The following is a 23,751-nucleotide window of genomic DNA, read 5'->3' as shown; positions in this document are numbered from 1 at the left end:
GACTGAATTCCATGGACGTTCACCGGATGGAGAGAACACGGAGATGTACAGAACGGGTGGTGGCGCACAACTGCAGCAGCTGGAGCAGTCAGCGAGCGGGAGCCTCACACCTCCACACTCCGCAGCAATTTAATTAGGTGCTGTCATTTCAATCCCAGACTGTGAGTCACACTGTTCTAGACTGCTGTCTGCTCCAGTGAGCGAGACTCACACACAAAGTTCTGCGCAAGAGAGACAACTTTCGACGACACCAACAACAACAATTCACCGAGATCTGCCTGCTATAAATAAGCCTCATACTGCCTCATCTCACTTGTTAAAGGCAAACTCCGGGTGATAAAAAAAAAAATTCTATTAAAAAAGCATCTCCTGTGAATTGTGACTGCTTTGCTTTACCATGACAATACATGGTACAATTCTTCAGAGAATGTAATATAGTGAAATATCTTGTGGACTTATGGTTATTTATTTTTGATTTTTTTTTTTACAAATCCTAGCATGCTGCAACTGTTGTTTGTTTTATCAACTTTTATCAAACCTTTCTTTCTGAAAACTGGGCTTTATTAGAACATTGTTCCCACCTGAACTGGGCTGTCCTATTTGTGGGTCAATCGTAGAGAAAGGCAACACACCAAGTTAAAGAGTTTACTAGAGTCCCATATCAGAATAAAAAAAACAACAACTGTTTCGAGAGCACAGCAGGCCATTTATCAAGGTGGCAAGCAGAGACCACCTTCATAAATAGGACCACCTCACCCTTGAAAGGTATGTGTTTTTTTTTTCTCTTATGGGACTCTAGTAAACGCTCTACCTGGGTCTTACCTTGGCATACTGCCTTTCCCTACCATTGGATATACATGGTATTGCTATTCAGCCATGCACCCACCCTTATATAGAAATTTGCAGAAAGTTTGTCTGATATGAGTTAATGTACTTTATCCCTGTGAGCCAGTCGACTGAGATTGTTCATGCCGTGCCACCTGCCTTGGGTACCTAGGAGTTCCTTAAAGCCTGCTGTAGGCATGAGATGACAGCCGTCCTGCTGTTTGTTGGCAATAACAAGTAGCAATATAATAAGCTATAAGATCAAAAGTATGTGGACACCCCTGCAAACAATTGAATAAATACTGTACTCTTCCAATCTGGTGGTAACAGTTTCAGGAAGAATCTTTTCTGTTTCAGCATGACTGCCCCTGTACACAAAGCCAACTCCAAAAGACATGGTCTGACCAGTTCAGTGACCTTTGAGATTAATTGGAATCTAGATTGTGAGCCAAGTCTTCTCATCTAACAGCAGTACCTGACCTTACAAAATCTTTTGGCTGAATAGGCACAAATCCCCACAGACAAAATTTTGTGGAAAGCATACCCAGAAGAGCTGAGTCTGTTAGAGCCAAAAAGAGAGACCAACCTTGTATAATTGTCCATAGTTTTGTAATGGGATGGTCAACAAGCTCTTATAGCTGTGAGGGTCAGGTGTCCACAAACTTTGGGCCATATAGTGTACGTACAGGAAACCCCTGACCTCACCTTGTTGACATCACCTACTGTGGAGAGTAAAAGGCCTTTGCCAGTTGCTATTTCTCCCACAGTGGCTAGCACTTCCATCTAGCAGCACTAGGATCATTGGTTTGAATCCCAACCATGGCACCACCTGCCTGGAGTTTGCATGCTCTCCCCGTGCCTGCATGGGTTTCCTCTGGTCCTCTGCTTTCCTCCCACACTCCAAAGACATGCTGGTAGGTTAATTGTCTCCTGTCCAAATTGGCCATAGTGTGTGCATATGTATGAATGTGAGTTAGGGACCTTAAATTGTAGGCTCCTTGAGGACAGGGACTGATGTGAATGTACAACTTATATGTAAAGCACTGCGTAAATTGTTGGCGCAATATAAATCCCTGTAATAAATCAATAAGTCAGAGAGGAGCTACTCATTTCCATCCTAGAAAAACATTACTGTCCACTGGGCTAACAGCTGGTGCTTCTGTTTGAAAGCAGTCCATACAGGCCTCCATATCCAGTTGATATTGAAGATTTATGCCTGCTCTATACTTAAAGTCTGGGCCTTTTTTTTTTTTACATTCCAGCATGACTGGGTCTTTGTGGACAAAGCCCACTCCAAGACACGGTTTGACAAGTTTGGTGTGGAGATACTCTAGTAGCCTGTACGGAACTCTGCCCTCAACCCTACTAAACATCTTTGAGATGAATTGAAAGGCCAATTGCATGGCAGGTCTTCTTATCAAGCGTCAGTGCCTGAACTCACAAATGCCCTATTGGCTGAATAGATGTAAATTCCTGAGCAGTAACTGCCATAGGCACAATGTCTTTCTGGGGGCACCAGGGACAGCCAAACGTTCAGCACATGGGACTGAGAACAGGCTGAGGGAACTGCAGGGGTGCAGAAAAGGGCAGGGAACCTACCTATTTCCCACTAACACAAAGTAGATCCAATAGGGGGGGGGGGGGGCTGCAGAATGCTGCACTTATAGATAGCAATAATGTGCTGACAGGTTTGTGCTGCATATGTGAGTTTATAGCAGTTTTCAGTGCCATAGGTTTGCTTTAAAAAGGCAGCTCTGTAATTCACAGAGGGATGTGGTCCAGCTCTGTGTGTACCAGGCCCTGATTAATCACACTTCAGGACCTCTGCGATATATTTATGTCTCCTGCACCCTGCGGGTCAGCCAATTACAAGAAATTCTGCCTGTTTCTGGTAAAGAGAGCAGCAGGTGGGGCACCAGAGGAGAGAGCTGTGCATAAACGCAGCCTTCCCAATCCCCCCCCACATCACCACCCTCCCCTCGGGGGGGACATACAAAACTTTCAACTGCGACTGTGCCAATAATACAGTGTCTGCCTAACGGATAGAAATAGAACAAAGAGGACCTGAAACTGAATCCTGCCGATAAAATAACTGATACAAGACAAGTTCCATCTGGAAAAGAGGAACTGCACTTGGCTTGGCTGATACAGGACGTGGTGGAAGTGGCTAGTATTGGTGTGGCTCCGGTCTGCACAACACGTGTATGTGGGGTGATTTCGTTACCGCAAGCATCCGTGGTTTCATCCATTTTTTTCGTTCCTTGCTCTGTCATTATTTTCTCCACTGGTTGCCTTTTTTTTTAAAGGGGAACGATGTAGTATTTTCATTACGAGCTTATTTTGGGTTATTGTGCTTGCTTTACCAAATTTTTTAACCAGATGTTATATACATAACTAGGTACACTCTGAAATGACTACAGTGCAACCCCCCCCCTGGTGAGTCAGATAACTTATCTGACTAGTTGTTGAGCCATTGCAATGAAATACATAGCACCCTCTATTGGCTATTCTGTGCATCTCTATATTTAATACAATGACAAAAATATGGAAGAGAAGGTATGTAAAAACGTAAACGTCAAAAGAAAAGACTATAGGGCAAACAATTTAACTATATCTCAAAATATATTCACTGATAGTAACGAATAACATTCTATACTTTGCCTAGAAACATGTTACATGTTCCATCCGTTTTTAGGGTGGAACATGTAACATGTACCCAATGCTGCAGCCGCTGCCTGACCCCCCTCCTCCCTGTGGTAGCAGTACAGAGAACTTTCACGTACTAGCTGTCAGTCTTTTAAATCAGTACAGAAGAGCCCCACATGGACGCGTCTTTCATTTACAGAGTTCTGTGAATGAACGAACTACAAGTATCGACATCCTTGTTGGCTTGTAGTTCATTGATCCTCCTGTCAGATTATCTGCTTGCCAGTACGGGATGTATGGGCACACAGATACATTGACAGGTCTGCAGGAGACCTGCATGGCACCAGCGATCTGTTGATCACTAGTGCAATGCTTTACACGCTCAAAAAAAAAAAAAAAAAATGCAAATTTTTTTTACCTGCAAAAAAATGTGCATTTATTATTGTTTTTAAAAAAGTTAACTTCTTATCCTTTAAAGCTGAGCTGCACCCTTCCCCTCAGTCTTGCATAGTTGTAGAAGCTCCCTTCCTGTACTGAAACTGCTTACTCTGATTTCACGGCAAGCTTTTCATAATGTGCATTAGAAGCTTCAGCAAGTCAGATAGGAACTGCCTCAGTCCTTGACTGGAGGACATCAAGTATCATCCAGCTCTTTCCTTTCCAGCCTATCTCTGGCAGCTTTAAATAATGCCTAAGATGACTGGCTGTCAGTGGGAGGTAGGAGGCTTTATCTTTGTCTGCCTTTGCATTGCCATAACTGGAACATGAAGAACAGCAAAGAAAACTCTACTGCTTTATGTTCCATACCTTCTGTAGACCTTCCCAGCTACAACAAGCTAAGCAAAAGAAAAAGCTACATAGGGCTCCCTTCCTTAAATGCTTACACATGAGCAAGACAGTTAATCGCTGCTTTACAAACATTAAAAATAATTTTCATAAAAAGATGTAAATTAGAGAGGGTTAGTGTTTTGTGGTCAGTTAGTGATTTATGGAAACATTCCTTAATCTTTTCAAGGCTTTTGAAAGAGTTTTTTTCAAGGTTTAATGAAACAGTGTGCATACCTGGTGAGCCAAGATGTAAATGTTGTGTCCAACACACCTTGGGGACACTTGCTCATCCTGGTAGTGGTCGTCTTGGTCACTCTCCAGTGCCTGGTTATAAGCTGCTTTTATTACATCCACCTGTACAACAAGATGAAGAATGTCAGATTACTGGGATACCTATCAAAATCTGCACATTGGCCAGATGAGGGACAATAAATGCCCTCACCCCCTCAACAAATGCCCCAAATCCTTTAGTCCAATACACGTCATCTTTTTCGATGAATGGAATATTCTTTTGGGTATCCAAACTTATGGTGGCCTCCAGTGGTCCCTAAAGCTGGCCATACATGGATTGAAATTCAGCTAGATCAGCAGGGACCAAATCTCCATCCATCTATGGCTGTTCACGCTCAACAATGTCAATCTAATGATGGATTTCTGTCAAAATCAGACTCTGAGGAGTCCCCGCTGTCAGAATACAATAGCACAAAGGGGTGGATTTATCCATCCGCCTCGCTTTTGTGGATGGGGAATGCGTTTGTTTGGTTTTTTTGATCAGCCTAGTGCGAGTGGCTAGGCCTTGAGTAACCAAAATTGCCCTGGCCTCAGCCAGGGGGGGCTATTCTTAAACTGGGATGTGGACTGAAGCAGCGCCTGCCATGGAGTAAGCAGGCGACCGCATGTGCAGACAATGCAAGTTTTGGCTGGTAAATGGCAGTCCCTGAGGAGTGATATACAACTGCACTCCGTTTCTCCCTGTATTTCTGCTTTTCGCACCAGGAGCAAGCTGCAGAGAGAGGGAGAGCTGAGCTGCCTGTGCTAACTCCACAGTGTCTGGCAAGTAATGAGATTCCCAGCATCACACTGCACATTCCTGACTTCTCCTGGCTGGGTTTCTAATGTAGGGCCCCTTTTTCACTTGTGGTGCTCTCTGCAGAGTGATACGTGTTTGGATCGCTCTTTAGGGCCCGTTCACACTAGAGCAGTGACTGGTGTTTTTCAGCACTAGAGGAACACCAGTCATTGCTAGGGCATATAGAAAACAATTGTTTTCTATGTGCCTTGTTCTCACTGCAGTACAGCCTGGAGGTGCAGTGCAGCGAGCTGCAATAAAATGCAGACATGCTAGATTTTATCACAGCTCACAGGAAGGCACCGCATGTTACCGCACAGCAGCGCAACACACTGTACTCCTATTCAGTGACACTTTGTACACTTCACATAGAGTTAAATTAAAAAAAACTGCGTGATGCAAGAAACCATGCATCACATCACCCCTACTGCCAGCTCACTGCAGCTGAAACTGCTTCCTGCAGACTAAACAGCTCCGATTTAGTGTGCAAGCAAGTGTGAACGGGCACTTAGAGAGCATTTGGCAGGTGGTGAGGAGGCATTGTATTGCCTTCTCACTGCCTATTTTAACAGCCTAAATGCCAGACTGCCATGCCACAAATGCATGCATTGTGTGTGGTTGCAGTGCGGCCCCGTTTACTTGAATAGGTCATGTTTGGCAGGTGTAAGTGCCCACCCAACATGCCAGGGGGTATAATATTTGCTGCTGCAGGGATGGTACAAATGCCTTTCAACTGTGGGGGTTTTACTACCCCCCAACCACTAATGTAAGGGCTCGTGCACATGTGCTTTGATCTCTGAAGAGTGATCCATGTTCAGATCACTCTTCAGAGAGCATTTGACATGAGAAGGCATTGTATCTCCTCCTCACTTCCAGCTTTAGCCCCTGCAGGGTGCTTGAGACTGGCCCCATTAACTGTGGCTGCAGCATGTGTACACCCCCACCCATCACAAGGGATAAGAAATATCACTTGAAGACAAAGCTGCATTTTTTTTTGAGGTGGAGACAGGGGGCGCAGGTGGGTTCAGTCCAGGGGTAGGCTCAGGGCAAGGTCGGTGGCCCCATCAGGTAGACTGTACAGGGCCCCATGATTTCAAACAGCAGGCTTGCCCCAAACCCCTAGTGCTTCTCCAGCAGACCTGGGAAGCAACTCCCAGGGGGGCTTGACACCATAGGCCCTCTTGCCTTCCCAGCCCCCAGCAAAGCAAGGCAACACTGCTCAAATCGAGAGGTACTGGCCCCTCAGAATCCCCCAACTCTTTTGTTCCCACAGGATGATCCTTCAGAACCCCATGATACCGGCAGGAATACTATACAACTAGACATTCAAGCCATAAGGCCAGAATGATGGCAAAGCACCCCTATTGGTCATTGATAAGAATAGATAATACACTTGATCCTAGCCAAAAGGCTGGGAAGGACTGCAGTGCACATGTGCAGAATAAGAAAATGTTGGGCCATGTTGGGATGAAAAGATCATTGGAATGGGGACAGGGGTATGTATTAGGCTTGGCTGCCTGCACTTAAGGAAGTGGCGTATTTATTACACCAGTTGTTAAAGGAAAACAAAGCTAACAAAACCAAAGGTAATTCTGAAGTGGCTCTGTACTTCTTTGTTAAGTGGCACATGCACCCTCAAGATTCCTCCACATGCTTTAAGGTAATTTCCAGAGCAGCCTGAGTGTCTCAAAAATCAGTTGGCTTTAATATGTAAATATGAACTTCCTACTAGAAGGCAACACTTGGCTCTGCCCTCTCATGTGCCTCATGATTGGCCGATCAATTTGATGGGCAGCCTCGTGACCAATTAAAAAGTGAAGGAGGCAGAGCCAATAACCAAGCAAAAAATCTATATATGTAGATTGGCCCAAACCAGGTATTAGTGTATATTATAAGCAAAAAAAAAAAAAAAAAAAAGTGAAATCTTTCTAAACAAAATTAAATTTTGCTATATTTTTTTTACCTTTGCTGAAATATGGCAAAATGAAATGAGAAAATGAGAAATTTAGCACAGACACTTTAAGAAAAAAGGCTAAACTGACAAATTTGCATTACATAAATAATAAAAGATGAATTATACATTTTAACGATTTATAAGGAGGCCCAAAATGACATGACCAATATTTCTTACCAGTTCTCCAGGTCTCATGTTAAATAGGATCCTCTCCGCGTTCTCGCTGTCATGGCGGCTCTCCATGATGGCCAGAAGCAGTTTGGAGGCATTGTTCTGGAAGCAGTAGAGTAAAAGTTGAAGTATCACTAAACCCACATCATAAAAAACTCTCAACAAATGGTTTATTACATGCCGTTCATACTCACTCAGTCACTATGAGATTTGTTTTCTGTATTCTGCAAAAAACCTGGTTGATCCTGCTGCTCTCTATGTCCCCCTTCTGTCCATGTCCCTAATTCAGTTAGGGATTTTGCAGCTGTGGTGGCACCTCTGCACATGCTCAGTTTTCAGTGAGTTTCTGTGCTGAGCATTTTTTCCACATCTGAGCAGCCCGTGTGACTATAGAGTCACACATGTGGGTGTATACACAGTGTTAAATGACAGCCACTCCCTCCTTCCTCCTCCATGCCCACTAACCAGCCTTACACAAATGGGGGCAGGATATTACATGTAGATTAATGGAGGCTTCACTTCCCTCTTATTCTAAGACACAAGCTGGAGGGGCATGACACATTCAAATATATATTTGTATGACAATTTAAAACAGTTTATTGATAATATTTATTTTTACTTTGTATTCCAGAGGCTGTTTAATTTTTGTTTTGAACATGTGACCAGCAGCAGAGGACTGGAAGATCCTCCTGCTTATGTTTCTCTGCGGACAGGCTGGGAAAGATCGGGATCATGTGACAGCTGTATATCGATTAGGAAAAAGGTACTTAGATGTTTTTTTTTAAATAAAATAATTACAGTGCCAACATCATCCACATACAAAAATAGAAGGGACAATGTAAATTAAAACAGTGGGGGTTATTTACGAAAGGCAAATCCACTTTGCAGTACAAGTGCCCTGCAAGTGAAGTCGCTGTAGATGTGAGGGGGACACGCAAGGAAAATAAAAAAATGCATTTTAGCTTGTACATGATTGGATGATAAAATCAGCAGAGCTTCCCCTCATTTCAGATCTTCCCCTCAGATCTACAGCGACTGCACTTCCAAGTGCACTTTCAGTGCAAAGTGGATTTGCCTTTCATAAATCAACCCCAGTGTGTTTAGTATCACTTTAAGTAGTGATGAACCCACATGGCACTAATGAGTGAGGCTCTTTGCTGACCCGCCAGTATGTACCCTGTTCCATGACATTTTTTGTTTGTCCTTTTTAAAAAATTAATAAAAGCACCTTTAAAAAAAAAAAAAAAAAAGTGAAGCTCTGCAAGAAAAGCCCTTTTCAGATATGGATAGATGGTGATGGATTAGAATCCCTGTCAGCTTTTTATTGCCGTCAGTGTTTCCACTTGGGAGATTCACCCATTCACTCTCGACTGAAGAGTACAAATCTGAACTTTAAATATGAACTCCAGCCTTATCTGCAGACCTGCACAGTTCCTGCACGGCTCCTCTCCTGTACTGAAATTGCTAAATCTGATTTTACTGCACACTGTGAGCTTCTCACAATGTTCACTGGAGGTTGCAGCAAGTCAGATATAGCCTGTCTCATTTTCTGTCTGGAGGATGCCCAGCATTGCCTGTCCCTGCCCCGCCCCTTACATTTACTGGATTTCAGTTTTTTTCAATCATCCTGTCTAAATTGGCCCTAGTATGTGTATGTATGTATGTGAGTTAGGGACCTTAGATTGTAAGCTCCTTGAGGGCAGGGACTGATGTAAATGTACAATATATATGTAAAGCGCTGTGTAAATTGACAGCGCTATAAAATAAATAACTTTGTAGCTGTATGACAAGAAAGGGAGAGGCGGTGCAGACTGATTGAGTTGCTAGAAACAAACTGAATACACACAGCCCAGAATATAAAGACTGCACCAGGGTGTCAGTCACGTCATAGAATGTAATAGTACTGTTGGTTGTGAATTGTGCTGACAATGTATTTTAAAGTATATGTATATATGTATATGTAAAAGCGCTGCGTAAATTGACAGCACTATATAAGTACCTGAAATAAAATTAAAAAAATAAATAAAGGGGAGGTTTATGTCGCTTTGGATAGATTTCTTCTCATTTTCTGCTGTGTCTATAGTGCAAATCTCCCCAATGAGACATAGATGACAAGGAAAAACCTGATGGGTTTTAACCATTCTCTGCCTCAATGCACTTTAATAAATGTAGATTGATACATCAAAGTGGAAAAGACTTCCTTACCCTTCTTAACTTGTAACGGACAAACTTGGGGAAACACTTTTCTACAAAGCAGCAACTCTGCAGATCTGCCAGAAGCTTCTAAACAGAAATCTGCATTTTTATATTACATCAAATGTTTTGGATGGTATATTGCATAATTTTAGTTCCACTTTACCAAAAATACACACATTTGCTATTATTTTTAAACTCCTATTCCCTTGGTAACAAATTAAAAAAAAATCCACTCATTATACTAAAAATAAAGCACTTATATAAATCTGAACTCCAGGCACACAGCTTAAATACATTCAGTGCCTTAAAAAAGTATTCATACCCCTTAAAACTTTCCACATTTTTTCATGTTACAACAAGAAACTTAAATGTATTTTATTGGGATTTTATGTGATAGACCAACACAAAGTGGCACATAATTGTGAAGTGAAAGAAAAATGATAAATAGTTTTCAAATTTTTTTTTACAAATAAATATCTGAAAACTGTGGCATGCATTTGTATTTAGCCCTCTTTACTCTGATACCCCTAACTAAAATCCAGTAGAACCAATTGCCTTCGGAAGTCACCCAATTAGTAAATAGAGTCCATCATGAATTCCAAGGAACACACCAGACAGGTCAGGGATAAAGTTATGGAAAAGTTTAAAGCAGGGTTAGGTTATAAAAAAATATCCCAAGCTTTGAACATCTCATGAAGCACTGTTCAATTCATTATCCAAAAATGGAAGGATTATAACACAACTGCAAACCTACCAGGACAGGCCGTCCACCTAAACTGACAGGCGGGTAAGGAGAGCATTAATCAGAGAAGCAGCCAAGAGGCCCATGGTAACTCTGCAGGAGCTGCAGAGATTCACAGCTCAGGTGGGAGAATCTGTCCACAGGACAACTATTATGCCGCGTACACTAGAGTCCGCCGGACAATCCGACCGTGTGTAGGCTCCGGCGGACTTTTGGGAAAAAGTCTGCCGGACCTAGATTTGAAATATGTTTTAAATCTTTCCGTCGGACTCAGTTTCTGACGGAAAGTCTGCTCGCCTGTGTGCTGGTCGGACGGAAAGCCCGCTCGTCTGTATGCTGGTCTAACGGACCAGATACAACGCAAGGGCAGGGTATTGCATTTCGCGCTCGCTGCAATAGGAAAAACAAATTTTCCTATTGCGGCGAGCGCGGGGCATACCAGGCCCTTACGTCTGGTATGGATCTTAAAGGAAACCCCCTATGCTGAAAAAAAACCCCCGTGGGGTCCCCCCTAAAATCCATACCAGACCCCGATCCGAGCACGCAGCCCGGCCGGTCAGGAAAGGGGGTGGGGACGAGCGAGCGCCCCCCCCCCCGAACTGTACCAGGCCGCATGCCCTCAACATGGGGGGTGGGCATGCGGCCTGGTACAACATTTGGGGTGCGGGGCCCCCCCACCCCAAAGCACCTTGTCCCCATGTTGATGAGGACAAGGGCCTCTTCCCGACAACCCTGGCCGTTGGTTGTCAGGGTCTGCGGGCGGGGGGCTTATCGGAATCCGGGAGCCCCCTATAAGAGGGCCCCTAGATCCCGGCCCCCCACCCTATGTGAATGAGTATGGGGTACATGGTACCCCTACCCATTCACCTAGGGAAAAAGTGTCAATAATAAAACACACTACACAGGTTTTTAAAATAATTTATTAAACAGCTCCGGGGGGGGTCTTCCTCCGGCTTCGGGGGTCTTTCCGGTTCCTCTTCTCCCGGCATCCGGTTGGTTCTTCTCCGCTCTCTCTGGCCTCTTCTCCCGGTGTTCCAGTTCTTCTGCCAGCTCCTCCGCTGTCTTCATGCCGCTCTTTTACCAGCAGAGGTCCGGACTTCTGGGCTTCTTGTCTTCTTCCCTCTTCTCTTCTCCAGATGTTGACACGACGCTCTCTCCGGCTGGACTGCTCTCTGAGCGCTCCGTTGTGACTTATATAGGCGGAGACCCCGCCCCCTTATGACGTCACAGTCCCTGGGCATGCTGGGACTGTGACGTTTTAGGGGGCGTGGTCAACATCACTCGAAGTTCGTTCGGTTTGAACGTGATGACGTAAACGGGACTAAAAAAGTTCAGTAGCCAATAGCTTCCCTTGCGTCGTATTTGGTCCGTCTGACCAGCACACAGACGAACAGACGAACAGTTTTCCCAATCTTAGTCCGTTGGACTTTGAGTCCGTCGGATAGATTTGAAACATGTTCTATTTCTAGGTCCGTCAGATTTTTATCCCGAAAAACTATCGGACTAGCCCACACACTATCGGATTGTCCGCCAGACTAATCCCGTCGGACCTAGTCCCCCAGAAAGTCTGCTCGTGTGTACGTGGCATTAGTCTCTGCAAAAGACTTGAGACTGGGGGGGAGATTCACCTTCCAGCAGGACAACGACCCTAAACATACAGCCAGAGCTACAATGGGATGGTTGACTCAGGGGGGCTGAATACAAATGCACCCCACACTTTTCAAATATTTATTTGTAAAAAAACTTTGAAAACCATTTATCATTTTCCTTCCACTTCACAATTATGTGCCACTTTGTGTTGGTCTATCACATAAAATCCCAATAAAATACATTTAAGTTTTTGGTTGTAACATGACAAAATGTGTAAAATTTCAAGGGGTATGAATACTTTTTCAAGGCACTGTATATGGGAGCTGTGTGACCTGTCAAAGGATTTATATTTTTGTCCATTCGGTACTGAGATTTGAACAGCTCTGCCCTCACAGCACTTTTTCTCTGCTACGGTTAAGCAACTAAACGAGGTCAACTCCATTGCCAGCCTGTGACTGAGCAGTGAAGGAGCAGCAACATACTAATGATGCCACCTCTCTGCTCTGTCCTCCTGTCAGCATATTCCTTGTCAGCACATGTTAATGTAACACACCTGACTGGCTCCAAGATCTTTCAATTTCCTAAATCCTTATGCAGCTACTCATTGACAGGATACAGGATATGGTTTGTGCAACTCCAGAGAACAAACTTAATATTAATGGCTAAAGTCACCTTTTCGGGCAGAATTTCACCTTGCATAATAAATATAAGCGTTTTCTATTGTTATTTCTGGCCCAGCCATCCCAATGTGCTTATCTCTAACTTACCTCACCCATGGAAGCTTTGAAATGCTCAAATGTTTTAACTGTTTGATAAATGTTTTTTGCTTCCATCACATTCTGTAGGTCATGTGACATCCAGGAAGCTTTGAATCCCACAATGAACTACCTTGCTGCATCACAGAAAAGGGCGTGATAGGATATATTCACCACTCTGGACAAACCTCCCTCGTTCCCTCGCATAGTGTGTGGCCATCTTTATACAAGTACATAGGAGGGAGTGGATGGTGGCACTTAGCTGTGAGGCCCCGTTCACATCTCTGCAAAGCAGAAACTCACATTCCTGCATGCGTATACTTTTTGTGGCGTTTCGGATTGTTTTCGCTCAGGAATGGGCTGCCTTACATGCAACAATCGTCCCAAAGAAACGCCAGAACTTTTTTTGAGTGGTGCGGGGTGCATTTTTTACTGTGTTTTTTGGTTCATTTGCAGTGCGCTTCTAAAGCTCAAGGCAAAGCATGCATTTTTTGTGCAGTTTACCACAGTTTGGAAATACACAGATATAAATGGAGCCTTATTGTTCCTGTGTAAACACACAAATCTCACTTTCAGGCCTCATTCAAACCTAAAGCAGTGGGAACGCATGTTTTTTGGCTCGTTTTCCAGTGGCACACATAGGGCAGCCCATTGATGCACATGGCAAAGTAGCTCACGGGACATCTTGCCATGATGCGGGTTGTACGTTTGTTTACTGTGCATTTTGCAGCATTTGTCATTCTTTTTTTTTCATGTGGCAAAACATGTTTGCTTATGCGTTTGGTGTGCCGTTAATTAATGGCACCAAAAGTGAAACTAGTTAATTTTAGGTGTAAAAAAGGTCGCTGTACACTATATAATCGGATTGTGCAATCTCTGTACAATCTCCTTTAGATTTACCAAAACAATATAATAAGAGGACAGACTATCTATTCAATCACTCTGTATCCAATCAAGCAGGCCTTTGCACTACATAGTTGATGGTAGATCTAAAGGAGATTGTACACTCAGATTGTATAGTGTATGGTGAACTTTACAGAACTGAGGACATACTTCTCTTCAATACTACATCTCTGATCCATATAGGCTGTTATCTGATCACTCTGCTCCTGCACACCCTGCCAAATGAACAATCTATGCAAGATGAAAGTAATGTAGAAAAAGAAAAATCAATGGCTGTATGTTTAGTGAGAACAGTGATCACTGATTGACTGCATTGGAAAACCATGCACCTTAGGAGGTGGGTAGGAGTGATCTCCTGGAAAAGGAAGGCAGCTGCAGGGTGTGTACTAATCAGGTCAGCTGGTAAACTCCTTTCTGTGTCTTAAAAGAGAAGTATGTGTTTGTTTGTTGTTTATGGTTTATACTTACCTAGGTGGATGCAGAATCGGAGGGGGCTCAGTCTCTCAGCGCTCCCTGAGAGGCTGAGCCAGGTGTCGGTCCAGGCACCTGGCAGATCCAGACATTTTATTGTCTCAATGACGCAGTGCCTGGACTGACTTCTGTGACGTCAGCAGAAAGCGGACTTCAGCCAGCTCTCTGCTGAAAACGGGTCACAGCAGTGCAAAACAAATTGCACTCCTGTGATCCATAGGAGAAGTACAGCCAAACAAGCTCCTTTAACAGTTTTCACTCCCCAAGGTCTGTCCAAGAAGTAATGGAGGAGTTTTTTTATACAAGCTGTACACTGAGGTAAGGACTGTGTAGGATAAATAGAAAGCTTTTTCTTTTCTGCAAAAGAAGTACATTAATGCTATATTGGTACATAGGGGAGCTGCGATTTAGAAAAAGAAAAAAAGGTGAACTTATCCTTTAAGGAGCCATGTCCTTTCAAAATTTGTCAGGTTTCATTATGTCTTGTGGCAGAGCTATCGGGCGGTTTCTGTTTACCTCCACCAACAAACATTTCTAGTTATTCAGTATCTCTCAAACACAGTTTAACTTGGTTTTTATGACTTCTTTACCAAGAGATTATAAAAGTTGAAGATATGTTTCTCTACTCTCATCTCAAAGGCAATACAACTACTACCTGCTTTCCCAGCAAACAAAGCCTACCAAACTATACATGCATTGATTTTATACAAAGATAGCAGGCAAATTAAATTGCTACCTGCACAAGTTCTTGTGTAGCCAGACAGATTTGGGCCTCCTGTGCTTCTGGGCCCCATAGCAGTTGCATGGTCTGCTATGACTATAGTTATGCTCTTGGCTACTAAGCCAACTATCCCCACACCTCGGTGCCATGCAGTTGCTCATGATGAAATAAAATTTGGTACCTTTAATTGCAGCACCAGGTCCATACGGTACTTCCCCAGCGGGTTGATGTCATTCAGAATTAAGGCAATGATGATGTCAATCCCGTTAGACTCGTGAGTTGCTATACACGTCTGCAAAACACAAATCAGCCCATTTCCTTGATTAGGAAAAAGCACGATTCCCATCCAAAGCAAACACATAATTGTTTCAAAAATACTGCAACTATTAAGGTGCAAAAAAGTAAATGTTTCACTTGCACCCCCCCTCCTCCCCCGCCACAACACCACCACCACCATCTGACGTTTACATGTGCAGAACTTTAAATTATTGCTCCGCCTCCTTACCAAAAATAAGCTTTCATGATGCAACAGGGACTTCCTTCAAAAGCAATACTATCAGTGTTAGCCTTGTTTCATTGGATCGAAGCTGAACCCCAACCTTTTTCCACAACTGTACAGGCTCCTCTGCTGCACTGAAATTGCTTACAGTACTCTGATTTCTCACAGTGTGCCATAGAAGCTGCAGCAAGTCAAAGTCCTCATTATTTACTGGCTGGAGGACATCCAATATCATCTAGCTCTATCCTCACCAGCCTGACTGTCTCTGGTGTGCCCCTTTCATTCATTGGATTCTAGATGTTTCAGTCATGGAGGCTCAGAACATGTGGGCATTACCTAGGGCAGATGCACACATCGAATTGCATAGTCTTTCCCAGTAGGCAGCCCACACTGTACAGCACCTTGCTAAGCCCTCCACCAGCCATGATCTGCATCCATTGCAAAAAAAAGTACAGAGACCCAAAGTCTAAAATAAGTTATGTCATGAAAATGGAAAAGCTTTATTCAAAAATGACATCCCTAGTTCCTACTTCGTCCCATCATTGATGATGGGAGAAAGTAGGAACGAGGGAAGGAAAAATAAAAACAGATATAATTTCGGCTTTAGATCACACATTCTTGCATGCTATATACCTGATTCTCATGACAGGGCCCTTGACAATATTCTGTTAAGCTCTCCAGTGTTTGGTTTACCAGAGCCACGTTCCGTTCATTGATGTACAGCCCAAGCAGACCTAGACCGCCTGTTGTGCTCCCGCAAATACAATCCAAGAACTGGAGTGTCTCGCACACTAGGTTGTAGTTGGTCTTGTTGTTCTGGTTCCTCAAAAAGTTCTGAAAAAAAGACAGCTGAATGTTGGATGGTGTAGTGTAAGAATGGCTCACATTGATGAGATAAATGATAATTCCCCATGATGGAGACAATTATACTATCAGTATTTAAAGCATACCCAATTTAAAAACCAGCCCAGGAGATCAGAAGTAGAAAGGAGGTCTTTATCTATCCTAAACTCCTGGGCCCTCACATGTCTCCTACTGTACTCCTTTGATAGGTTTGAACTGACTTCAGTAAAAGGAGAAATTTCAGTAATTTAACAGTGTCATTCGTTTTAAACAAGATCCGCATTTTATCAATAAAAACTGTAATTGAGCTCAAATCCAGTGACTTAGCCAAGGATGAGACAATGCCATCAGTCTTCATGTGTTACAGCATATACAGTGGGGGCAGAAAGTATTCAGACACCCTTAAATTTTTCACTCTTTGTTATATTAAAGCCATTTGCTAAAATCATTTAAGTTCATTTTTTTCCTCATTAATGTACACACAGCACCCCATATTGACAGAAAAACAAAGAACTGTTTACATTTTTGCAGATTTATTAAAAAAGAAAAACTGAAATATCACATGGTCCTAAGTATTCAGACCCTTTGCTCAGTGATCGTTCAGGTGCTTATCTAATAGTTTTTTGAAACTATCAATGCTCCCCGCTGAGACCACCGCCTGTGGAAGGGAATTCCACATCCTTACCGCTCTTGCGGTAAAGAACCCTCTACATAGTTTAAGGTTAAATCTCTTTTCTTCTCATTTTAATGAGTGGCCACGTGTCTTGTTAAACTCCCTTCCGCAAAAAAGTTTTATCCCTATTGTGGGGTCACCAGTACGGTATTTATAAACTGAAATCATATCACCTCTCAAGCGTCTCTTCTCCAAAGAGAATAACTTCAGTGCTCGCAACCTTTCCTCATAACTAATATCCTCCAAACCCTTTATTAGCTTTGTTGCCCTTCTTTGTACTCGCTCCATTTCCAGTACATCCTTCCTGAGGACTGGTGCCCAGAACTGGACAGCATTCACTTTTTTGAATAAAAATATAAGACAACAGTAAAGTTAGCCCAATTTTTTTTATATTGTGAAATATAATGTTACGCCATGTAAATTGATACCCAACATGTCACTCTTCAAAATTGCACCCGTTCGTGGAATGGCGTCAAACTTTTACCCTCAAAAATCTCCATAGGTGACGTTTAAAGAATTCTACAGGTTGCATGTTTTGCGTTACAGAGGAGGTCTAGGGCTAGAATTATTGCTCTCACTCTACCGGTCACGGCGATACCTCACATGTGTGGTTTGACCACCGTTTTCATATGCGTTCGCTTCTGCGCGTGAGCTCGTCGGGACGGGGGGTTTTAAAAAATGTTTTTTATTATTTTTATTATTTATTTTACATTATTTTATTTATTTTTACACTGTTTAAAAAAAAAATAATTGTGTCACTTTTATTCCTATTACAAGGAATGTAAACATCCCTTGTAATAGAAAAAAGCATGACAGGACCTCTTAAATATGAGATCTGGGGTCAAAAAGACTTCAGATCTCATATTTACACTAAAATGCAATAAAAAAAAAAATAGTCATTTAAAAAAATGACATTGAAAAAAATATGCCTTTAAGAGGCGTGGGCGGAAGTGACGTTGCTTCCGCCCAGCAGTGTCATGGAGACGAGTGGGCGCCATCTTAGCCTCACTCATCTCCAGGCACAGGAGGGAGACGGACGCAATCGCCTCCGCCGTTACCGACGGCTCCGGTAAGCACCGGCGGAGGGCACCGGATCGCGGCGGGAGGGGGGGGACCCTCTCCCGCCACCGATAAAAGTGATCTCGCTGCGAATCCGCTGCAGGGACCACTTTTATCAGAAAGCGGACCGCCGCACGAAAACGGGGATACCGGGGTTATGGCAGCTACTGCCATAACAACGATATCCGCCACCAAAGTTTGGACGTACATCGGCGTGCGGCAGTCCGGAAGTGGTTAATGCATGCCAATATTCTGTTTCCTTTGTTAGCAGCAGCCTGGCATTGCATCCCATTGCTGAACCTATCATCTCCTAGGAGCCCCAGGGGTTCTCCCCCCCCCGTGTATAGATTACATTCATATTTTTGCCACCCAAATGCATTATTTTACATTTTTCTACATTAAACCTCATTTGCCATGTAGTTGGCTACCCCATTAATTTGTTTAGATCTTTTTGCAAGGTTTATAAAATCCTGCAGAGAAGTAATTGCCCTGCTTAGCTTAGTATCGTCCGCAAATACAGAGATTGAGCTGTTTATCCCATCCTCCAGGTCGTTTATGAACAAAATAAATAGGATTGGTCCCAGCACAGAACCCTGGGGGACCCCACAACCCATCCCTGACCATTCCAAGTACTCCCCATTTATCATCACCCTCTGAACTCGCCCCTTGTAGCCAGTTTTTAATCCATGTACTCACCCCATGGTCCATGCTAACAGACCTTATTTTGTACAGTAAACGTTTATGGGGAACTGTTTCAAATGCTTTTGCAAAATCAAGATACACCACATCTACAGGCCTTCCTTTATCTAGATGGCAACTCACCTCCTCATAGAAGGGTAATAGATTGGTTTAGCAAGAACGATTCTTCATGAATCCATGCTGATTACTGCTAATGATACCGTTCTAATTACTAAAATATTGTATATAGTCCCTTATCATCCCCTCCGAGAGCTTGCATACTATTGATGTTAGGCTAACTGGACCCTAAGCTACAAGGAAAAGCCCCAAAATAAACCTAAAAATGCAACCCAGCAATCACCAGCAGTCAAAAGCAAATCTTGTTCACACTCTCCACTTAAGGTCCCCACTGTTTAGCTTCCAACCAGCAGTCTGAAGAACTTAGAAGGAAAGTGCCAGAGGGGAGTTCACAAGATCAAAGATTGCACCAGTGGAAACTTTAGTTGGGGATAATGCTAAATCTACACTATAAGAAAAGCCATTTCTGCAATCTCTTGATTAGCCTGGAGTCCTGGTTGCCTACAGAAATTGTGAAGCCACTATAACCCAAGCTAAGTGACTTTTTAGCATATCCCTATAAGCATGCACACCATTGTCAATGCTCATTTGCTAGGAAGGATAGATAGCGTGTGCATGTGTGTGTTGTATGCATTTGTAATACTCTGCATGTCTTCTACTGTTGTAATCAAATTGTAGGTAGTTTGTATGTACAACATTCATGTTTAGTAAAACACATCAATATACTACAGGGGTTTCTGCTTCCTTGCTTTAACACTAAGTAACCTAAAATAAAAAAAGCAAAACTGCTGCAGGCAGGAAGAAACATTTCTGCAGTGCCCTCTGCCCCAGTGATCAGACTGTACATTGTAACTTTGCATCAAGTCACAAAGTGAAAAGCTGCAGCAGGGGCTGTTCTTTGTCAGACATTTGTGAACACTCTGTCATCTGAATGATGTCTAACCAAAGATGGCTCTGTCATCCTGGAAGGAAAAGCAGACGAAGGCATTGTCAGGGGGAGCTCTGTGAACTCTGTAAGCGGTAATAAATACCTGGAAGTGTTACACTGATATATTACTGAGCAAGAAAGCTCTTAACATGAAAAACTAAATGTGGTACTAGATCCAATTTAAGTCTGCACAGACATCGTGTCTTCCCTACCTGAAGGCCAAGGTTGTGGTTCTCGCAAAGCAGCTGGAGGAACCTCAGGATCGGCTGCATGATTTCTATGACAGGGCTCATGGTGACCGACTCCTCTGCTGCCTTCTCTTCGCCTCCTCCGTTATCTCCTCCAGAGCCCATCATATCCATATCTGGATCTATCGCTTTTCGGTACATGCCGTATGCCTTGGACGTCGCAGTGGAGGCCTCCGCCAGCTGTCCCTTCATCCCATCTTTAAGATGGAGCTGAGAATCTCTTACTGAAAAAAAAAAATATTATGGGTTGAGCCTGCTGGATTCCTCCCATAGCTCTGCACTCTGCACAAGCATGTACAGCTCAGTGATGAGGTCACCACTAATTTTACAAGGTAATAGCTGACTTTGCAAATTAATTTGGCGCATATAAAGTGGATTTATATCCTTTGTGGCTATTGAGGAATATAGTTAAATTTTCATGCCTGTAGTTCAGTTTTAAAGTATATCTAAAGACATTTTTTATTAAAGTTTAAAGTTTAGTCTTAAAACTTTAACAAAAGGGCACAAGGGGCGGTACTTAAAGTCAATGAAATGTGTCCCTTGTGCTGCAGACTACAATTTTAACTTAAATCTCAAGTCCTCTGATCCCCCCCCCCCTTCCTCCCACCGCCACAGTCATAATATTCTGGTGCTGCAAATCTATGAATGGAGGAAATAGGCCTTTTCATTCATCTGCCTGTCCTCTGTTCATAGTTCACTTTTAATTGATAGACATTACAGTGCAGTTTCTATGAATAGGGGGGTGGTGGGGTAGGCAGAAAAGACAAGAGTGCATGAATCTCCCCAGTGGGCATTTCACACAGTAAAACCTGACAGGGCTGCTAACCCTTCTGTACTCTTTTTGAGCTTTAAAGTTGGACTCTGGGCTGGAACAACAAAAAAATTCTTGGTATATCTAAGGGTCCTAAAATAAGGAAAAATACCTTATTTCGCACTCCAGCCGGCTTCGTTGCCGCCTCTGTAAGATGCCCACGCTCCTTCAAATACAATGTAGGGTTAATATCCCTGCATTTTATGTGATAACACAGAGCGACCCCCCACAGGGAGAAGAAGACAGCACTGAAGTCTGCTGGAACAGCGAAAAGGGTAAGTAATAGAGCTCATTCCTCCACTCCCCTAGATATAATGAGCATTTAACCACCATTTGTATTGCAGGGGGACCCCATTGCAATGGTATTTTTGTATTCCAGCCTGGAGTTAAGCTTTCACCCACTTTGGTGGATACCTAGAATGAGATCCAGACCATAAACATAGAAGAGGATTGTCAAACCAAAAAAAAAAAAAGAGTGAAAGAAGCAAATGACTTCCCACTTGACTACCCATCCGCTGATTGGCCCCATACTCTCCGAGATTGAAAGATTCTTTCGACTATCTTCACTGACTAGTTTTCCATCCCCCATGACACCGATTGCTGGGCATCCGAGATTGCCTCTTGGCCTTTCAGGCCCGGCCTTTACTGTACAGGCTTCGCAAAGGCTTTTACGGGCCTCTCACTTTTTACAGCCCACAGGCTGGATCCCCACCGAGACTTTAATGTCGGGACGGACACCTATTACACTGGAACTTTGGAGAGTTATGCAGGTTTCTAACTTCCTTAGCTCCATGCCTAAACATGCACTCTTCACACGACAACTCCAATCATTTGAAGAACTCTGCTTGTGTGACGGACCTATTCGTAGATCCCTCTCTATGTCTTACAAAATCTTGCTGGACCTACAAGCTACCACAGACCCTCCTTTCTTGACAAAATGGGAAAGGGACTTACAAACCACATTTACTGAGCCCCAAAAAGAATGCATACTTTTATTTGCGCAAAAGTCATCACTTTGTAGTAAATATCAGGAAATTTCCCACAGATTAACCACACGCTGGTACCGCACTCTGTCAATTTTGGCTAAAATATTTCCCAATCAGTCTGATCGATGCTGGCGCTGTGAACAACACCCGGGCACTATTCTCCATATTTTTGGGGAATGCCCCAAACTTCAAACATTTTGGCAACCGGTCCTCGACTCATTCACAAATTCACAGACATTCCCCTATCCAATGATCCTGCTGCAGTTCTACTAAACCTTACTCCCATGTCAAGAAAGCGGTATCACAAATCTCTTTTTAAGCACCTTCTCAACACCACTCGGGCTTGCATACCGAGCCAATGGAAGCAACAATCTGCCCCCACAGTGGCCCAATGGTTCGCAAGGGTTAATGATATTGAACGGATGGAAGATTTGACTGCAACTATACAGGACAAATCTGAGGAACATAAGTCCAGGTAGTTCCACTGGGACCTTTTTCGCTTCTCGGATAAATACCTTCACTATACATAGTTCAGCCTTAATGAGTGCCAGAAACTTCACCTTTAAACCTGATGTTTGCATTGCTTGATGAGCATAGGGTGGCCCTCACTCCCTAGGTGGGACTTCTTCCCCCCTCCCTTTCCCACATAACCCTTCCCCCTTTCCCCCCCCTCTTTTTTTTCACTTTCTCTCTTTGTTTCCCACTCCCTTTTCTCCATTATAATCCAAAAATTGGTATGTCTCGACCTCAGCGGGATACCCTGCAATATAATTCCCCCACATACCAATAACTGTTTTTCAAGAATAATGGGACTTACTTCTATTGAAGTGCGAGTGATTACACAATCCATCTATACGGACCCCTAGACTTACATATCCTAGGTACTGGAGATCCCTGCACACCTACAGCTTTATTCTCTGGTAATTACCCTGAGTGACCCTATGCCCAGTAGGATGCATTCAGATGCTGTCCATTTATATGCTATTTTGTGTGGACTACGTATTCTGTGAAGTTATCTTTTCATTGTTTATGTCGTATACTAAATAAAAAAATTTTAAAAAAGAATGAAAGGGTGCAGATCACTTTAATTGTTCTTAATATGCTCACAAAGAAACAACCAACGCGTTTTAGGGGCCAAAGACACCCCCCTTCATTAGGGCTCTGTAACTTTAACAGGACCAGATCTACCAGACAGATCTACACAGGAGGCTACGGACCTGTCTGATATATTTTTCTCAAGACCAAGACCAAGTTCAAGACCTGCCAAAGTTGCTGAGCCCTGGTGTCGTCCCCCCCCGGAAAACACTGGCTGTTTTTTGTGATTTTATTATTGTGACAGACGCAACTGGGACAAGGGCTTTTGGATGGGACTGCAGGCTAGCCTCTGGCCCACTGACCATGGGCCCTGGCATTTGAGGGGGCTCTTTGGGAAGTGTGTGACTGGGGCTCAAAACAACCTGATGCTGGGGTCTCCTGCTGTTATGTGTAATTTGTTTATTAAGGTGTCATGAGCAGGGCCCTCTGATTCCTCCTGTATTGAATTGTATTGTGACTGTACTGTCTGCCCTTATGTTATAAAGCGCTGCGCAAACTGTTTGCGCTATATAAACCCTGTATAATAATGATAATGTGTTTACTGTTAAGTGTCTTTCTCCCATTGTGTAATTTCCCCACTGTGTGCCTCCTAGGTGTGAATTCTCATTGTTAATTGAGTAACATATTGTTTCTGTCTGTTTGCTAATCCTCCTGGAGATGTGATTAGTCTTGTGTCCACTTTACCTTGTTACCGAACAATTTTGGGATGTTTACCCCAATGTGTAATATTTGTTTTCGTTGTTCGTGTGGTGACCCCCCTATTTTTGAAGTATAAAAAACAAAACAAAAAAAACTGTATTTCTGTTCAATAAACAGTTATTCCTTTGGTTTTGATCTCAACATCTTGTCTGTGTACGATGCTTGGGGTAAAGGGCTGGTATTAGCTATTGGTCTGCTGGAAGGATTTGGGGGGCAGGAGGCACTGTTTGGCGGAGGCATCCACTCTGGGTGCCAAGCGGTTGTCACAATTATGAACAAATAA

General features: G+C 43.2%; 1 protein-coding gene, 1 long non-coding RNA gene and 1 pseudogene across 6 annotated transcripts in view; 1 reads left to right on the top strand and 2 right to left on the bottom strand.

The window, feature by feature from the left end:
- The window catches only part of ITPR2 (inositol 1,4,5-trisphosphate receptor type 2), a 518,259-nt gene that overhangs the window by 128,841 nt on the left and 365,667 nt on the right, over positions 1 to 23,751 (bottom strand). For all 4 annotated transcript variants that reach the window (XM_073621752.1, XM_073621753.1, XM_073621755.1 and 1 more), the window contains 5 exons: positions 19,842 to 20,101; positions 16,004 to 16,204; positions 15,053 to 15,163; positions 7,500 to 7,595; positions 4,534 to 4,653 (listed from right to left, as the gene is read on the bottom strand). In XM_073621752.1, the coding sequence (XP_073477853.1) occupies positions 4,534 to 4,653; positions 7,500 to 7,595; positions 15,053 to 15,163; positions 16,004 to 16,204; positions 19,842 to 20,101 (788 nt within the window). The remainder of the gene's footprint in view (positions 1 to 4,533; positions 4,654 to 7,499; positions 7,596 to 15,052; positions 15,164 to 16,003; positions 16,205 to 19,841; positions 20,102 to 23,751) is intronic.
- The window catches only part of LOC141132836 (uncharacterized), a 98,303-nt gene that overhangs the window by 16,271 nt on the left and 58,281 nt on the right, over positions 1 to 23,751 (top strand). For both annotated transcript variants that reach the window (XR_012242971.1, XR_012242970.1), the window contains exon 2: positions 8,125 to 8,256. This is a non-coding gene — a long non-coding RNA (uncharacterized lncRNA). The remainder of the gene's footprint in view (positions 1 to 8,124; positions 8,257 to 23,751) is intronic.
- LOC141136003 (U2 spliceosomal RNA) lies at positions 6,624 to 6,791 on the bottom strand (annotated as a pseudogene).

The sequence above is a fragment of the Aquarana catesbeiana genome, linkage group LG03, assembly GCF_042186555.1.
Source record: "Aquarana catesbeiana isolate 2022-GZ linkage group LG03, ASM4218655v1, whole genome shotgun sequence".
Classification (NCBI taxonomy): Eukaryota; Metazoa; Chordata; class Amphibia; order Anura; family Ranidae; genus Aquarana; species Aquarana catesbeiana.
This window is presented reverse-complemented; position numbering and strand designations above follow the sequence as displayed.